The following is a 5,414-nucleotide window of genomic DNA, read 5'->3' on the forward strand; positions in this document are numbered from 1 at the left end:
GTGGCTGGCGCCTTAGCCGGTTGAGCTACAGGCGCCGAGCCGGGAAGGGCATTCTTAGCTAAACTATATTGGCTGTTTCACAATTTCAAAGTTAAATTTTATCTTATATCCAATTCTTATTTAAACTGATTACTCCAATCTGATTTATTTCAATACTTAACCTTAATTTGCTGTTGACTTTGCATCCAACTTAGTATCTGACATTGTAATTCCTGTATTTTGTAGTTGGTTTCAGGCTTTTTCTCCCTTATAAACTGTACAATTGCTAGCTGTCTCCAAACAGTATCCAAATAGGAGCCTAAAATGCTTTTGTAGATGTTTTTTGCATTTGACAAATATCCTATTATAGCAAAATTAGAAAAAAAATTGCATAGGTCTTTTTATTCTTTGAGAAATCCATGGTAAAAAGGCTGAAAGAAAATTAGAGTCATAACAGAGATAATTAAAATTTTCCTTGATTATTTTTTATATTGGTCAGTTATTGACTAATGAAAACTTTAAAATTGAGTGAAGCTTAAAAATATGTACCACATGTCTCTGATTAAGCTGCACAACACCAATATGCCCAAATGTACTAGATATATTTTCTGATTATATAATCTATTTTTTCCTGCCTCCTGGGTTATCAGATGTTGGGGTTAGGATTAGGGTTAGGGACTTCTTCTTAAATCCTGCATCTGCAAGTTCTATATGCATCTGCAAGTTCTGCTGAAATGCTACTTATCTAGAATTTTCTTGATTTTTTTTATTTTTATAACTTTTGTACTTGATTTCTGGTTATTTATGCATATGACTTAATAACCTCATTACTCTATAAGCTCTTTCAGGACAGAATTCATGGCAGTATTTATACATAATTAATTTGTATAACTGCTAAAAAATCAGTACTTAAATTCAGACTCACTAAGGGCAACTTTTGAGCATAGATTCCTGGAACTCATCCTTGAAGGCTCATATGCAGTAAATCTAGATTGTGTCCTAATGATTTGTGTTTAAAAAGTTCTCCATCTGGGGCACAGTGAGTTTCAAGAATTACTTAATAATGCACTTGGCACAGTAATTTATGTAGATCAGGTGTTTAATGAATATCTGGGTACTAAATAATAAATTAATGTTTATGTTCATGTGTTATATGTATGTGTATATTTATTTTAATTTTATACTAGAATTGTTAGGCTGATGGGTAACTTTAAGATTGATTTACATTCTTTTCTGCTTCCTAGTTTTCAGACCTCTTACTGATTCTCCATATTGCCATCAGACTTAACCTTTTGCTTTTTAGACAGAGTCTCAATATGTTGCCCTCTGTAGATTGCTCTGGTGTTACAGCTCACAGCAACCTCAAACTCTTTGGCTTAAGTGATTGTCTTGCCTCAGCCTCCCAAGTAGCTGGGACTATAGGTGCCTGCCACAATGCCCAGATATTTTTTGTTGCGGTTGTCATTATTGTTTAGCTGGCCTGGGCCGGGTTTGAACCCCCCACCTTTGGTGTATGTGGCTGGCACTGTAACCACTGTGCTAAGGACACCAAACCCAGACTTAACCTTTTGAAAAATAAATCTAATCCAGTAGCATCCCTGTTTCAATAACTCCCTATCATCTACAGAATAAAGTCTAAATTCTTTTGTGTAGCTTAAAAGGCTCTTCATGATTTGACTCTTACATCTTCAGGCTTAGTTCCTGTTGCTTTCTACACTGTCCTCTTCAATCTAGCCACAAAGAATTATTGGCAACACACCAACCCACTGGCCGTCCCTCTGGCCTCTTAATTCTGCCGAGAATATTCTTTTATTCTTTACCACTTGGCAAACTTCTACTTCATTTTTAAAAACATATTCATCTTAAGGATAATAGTGTCTATCCTTTGTGCTATGACTATGTAACTCTATATAATATAAATTACATTCAGTAATAAATATTGAGTTTATTTCTGGGTTAAAGCCCAAAAGGGAAACTTTGTACCTTGAACCTTAAAACTCATTACCTTGCTTGCTCAGGAAAAGAAGCAAACTGGAAGCTGGAAGAAAATACAGAATTCTGGGAGCGAGCAGGAAAGGCTATCAGAACTCAGTGGATTTTTCTTCCTCTGCCATTATACAGAGAGAAAGAAAGGATAACAGCCTGCCTTGGTCTGGCTTTCAAGGAGTTTTAAAAGAGTGAGAAAGTACTCTGCTAAAAAGCTCCAAGACAGCTAGTTATTTGTTATTGGTTGGTACCTGAGCTTAAGAAGTTAGTTTTCCAACAAGTATCTTTACTTTTATAGTATTCCTCAAGGTAGCCAGACAGCAATGCCAAAGTGTGATTTAGTAAATGAATTTCTTAGGGAAGTCAAAATAATTCAGTCCAAATATATACCCCTCAATGGTCTCACCTAACTAGGGCAAGTACTTAAAGGTAAATATTGTTCAAGCAATCCTTTATAAATATTATTTCAACCTAAGATTTTGATGACTAGTGAGCATATTATACTTGGATAGATCACATACTGGCCAAGTATTATAACTAAGCTACAGCTACTTTTAGAAAGCCCAATACAGTGTTTTTCCTCTCTTCTTCAATGAAATCATTTAAATGTTGCTATTGGACCAGGGTGACTTATCTCCATCCTTACACAAGTTAGGCTTGGGGACTACAACTCTAGTTTCCAGCACTTGGAACAATTGTAAGGGAATAGTGTTATATGCCCTTCCATTAAGTCATCCATCTTCATTTTACTTCTCAGTTTCCATAAAGGATTGTTCTATAATACAGTGAGGCTATTATTCATATCAAAGAAGGATATCAGAATCTAGAATATCTGAGCTCCTAGTGCTTTAGAGAGAGTACAATTGTGATTCACTGATGCTCAATATGTACCAAAATCTTAGATTAGAGAAATAAAACTTACATCTGGGTTACAGATAAGAGAAAATGTCTGGATCTTGGATCAGAGAAAAATTATTTCACTTTATATCTGAGATAGGTTCTAGAAACTCTAAGTTATAAATCATAGTCCCACAAGAATGAGTCTAAATATCCTGCAATAAGGGGCCTGAAGCAATAATGTAGTAAAAGAGATGTTTTAATGATTTTAATAGGTTAGAAAGAAATTTCCAAAGTCTTCAAAATTTCAAATATGTTCAAAATAGGGTTTGTTTTGTTTTTTTGAAACAGAGTCTCACTCTGTTGCCCTCTGTAGAGTATGATGGTGTCACAGCTCACAGCAACATCAAACTTTTTTTTTTTTTTGAGACAGTTTCACTTTGTTGCCCTAGCCCTCTGTAGAGTACTATGACATCATAGCTTACAGCAACCTCAAACTCTTAGGCTAAAGTAGTCCTCTTGCATTAGCCTCTCAAGTAGCTGGGACTACAGGCTCCCATTGGCTATTTTTAGAGACAGGGTCTCACTTTGTTCAGGCTGGTCTTAAACTCCTGAGCTCAAGAAATCCATCTACCTTGGCCTCCCAGAATTCTGAGATTACAGGTGTGAGCCACTGCCTGGCCCACATGTGGTTAGTTTTTAATTTTTTTTTTGCAGAGACAGGGTCTCACTATGTTGCCCAGATTGGTCTTGAACTCCTGGCTTTAAGTAATCCTCCCACTTTAGCAATCCAAAGTGCTGGAATTACAGGTGTGGACCACCATGTCTGACCCCAAACAGTTTTATTTCATTACTCATTTAGTTCATATCCTAATGTATACACAGCTAAAAAAAGAAAACAAAAGAAAACAAACAGCAAAAGATCTTACTCCTTATAATAACTTACTTCTATTTTGTACAGCAAAGATTCAAAGCCACAAAAATGCAATGAAAACTTAAAATGTATATGGCAAAATGTTAAATCCCATATTAAAGAGTAGCACATGATAATGATTATACAATCACATTTTTTAAAGCCATCAGGACTCTGTAATTCAGACTTAGAGAATCCTAAGCCTATTTTTCTAAATGATGATAATGGTTAAAGACAATTTCTTATAATGAACATAAGCAGAATAAAAATGTATATTCCATTATAATTATGCCAAAATGTATATAATGCTTTACTTTCACAAAAGTAAAACATGGCCACATAATTTCTTTTCAGAAAAGTAAGTTATTTAAGATGAAATATTTCAGTAGGAAGAAAAGGGGAAATAAAAATTTTCCTCACAAACCCAATGCTGTGTCCAAGCTGCATGTTAAAAGGACATCTCTAATTGTTACCAGAAGGTGTATGAGGGCAGCATACTTGAATGCTATTTCACTTTCACCATTTGCACCTAAAATAAGGAAAAATGTATTTTAAAACAGACTGTATATATCAGAATTTTAGAATATGTATCAGAATCTGCTTAATAAGATAGCTAACATTTATTTTTTGAGTATTTGCTATATACCAGGCTGTATACGTATGTGTAAAAGTTGGTTATTTCATTGAAAGCTATTATGATCCTCATTTTATGGATGAGGAAATAGTTTTAATGAGGTTAAGTAACTGTCTAGGGTCAATTAGTAAATAAATGGTGTGACTGTCATTCAAACCCAGACAGCTAACCTTAGAATTCATGTCTTTATTGCTTCCAGAAAATATTCAGGTATTTCCACTCTTGTTGAAAAAAAAAAGGTCAATTATTCCCAGTTGTGAAACAAGAAAATTAAATTCCTTATTTACCAAATGGCTAAAATAAAGGTGGAGGACCATAACACGAAGAAATACCTTGAAATGGAGGTGGACACCTGGGAATATTTGTTCAAAAATATGACTCAAAGAGATATATTCACAGGAACAGAACAGCCTAATTGCCTAATTATTGTGTTCCATTTAGTTCTAGAGCTTTTTGAAGATGATAGATTGGATTTTTCTGCATGTAAAAGTGAGACCAAGAATATGGGATTCTAGGCCCATTATCCAAATTTAACCAGAGCAGCTCTACTTTTCCGTTTCATATATTAGGATGCCATAATATATTTATCTGAGCAAAGAGAATGTTAAAAAGTTTGCAAATTGCTGCTCTAATCGGTGTAGATCAAGACAAATATGTAGCAGTCATTGGAAATTAAGAGGCAATAGGTAAGCTGTTTATGGGTAAGTATATCCAGTCCTCAGAAGAACTTTTGAGAATAAGTCAATCATGACCTGGAAAGGATAAGAATAGAGCAGAAAAACCATATTTGGGGAATAGGAAATGTAAAAATGCTTGGAAAATGGAGTACAGACTAGGATATTAGTTGTGGGGAGTGGTGTGACTTCTTATCTAGGTTTGCTTAATTTTTACTTGTAGGCTTAGCTTTATTTCAAAAGGGGACCAGTGAAAGAGTATCAAGTATAGCAACTATATCACTTGCTCAGGGTTAAGACAATATTGTTCCAACTGGCTCGGTGCCTGTGGCTCAAGCGGCTAAGGCGCCAGCCACATACACCTAAGGTGGCGGGTTCGAATCCCCAGCCC

At 35.1% G+C, this 5,414-nt stretch overlaps 1 protein-coding gene across 1 annotated transcript in view; it reads right to left on the reverse strand.

Moving 5' to 3' along the window:
* Positions 1-5,414, reverse strand: part of CUNH9orf84 (chromosome unknown C9orf84 homolog) — an 87,670-nt gene that overhangs the window by 28,142 nt on the left and 54,114 nt on the right. The window contains 2 exon segments of the mRNA XM_003785386.2: positions 157-340; positions 4,140-4,244. Coding sequence (XP_003785434.1) covers positions 157-340; positions 4,140-4,244 — 289 coding nt within the window.

The sequence above is a fragment of the Otolemur garnettii genome, unplaced genomic scaffold (assembly GCF_000181295.1).
Source record: "Otolemur garnettii isolate 467f Iridium unplaced genomic scaffold, OtoGar3 scaffold00014, whole genome shotgun sequence".
Classification (NCBI taxonomy): Eukaryota; Metazoa; Chordata; class Mammalia; order Primates; family Galagidae; genus Otolemur; species Otolemur garnettii.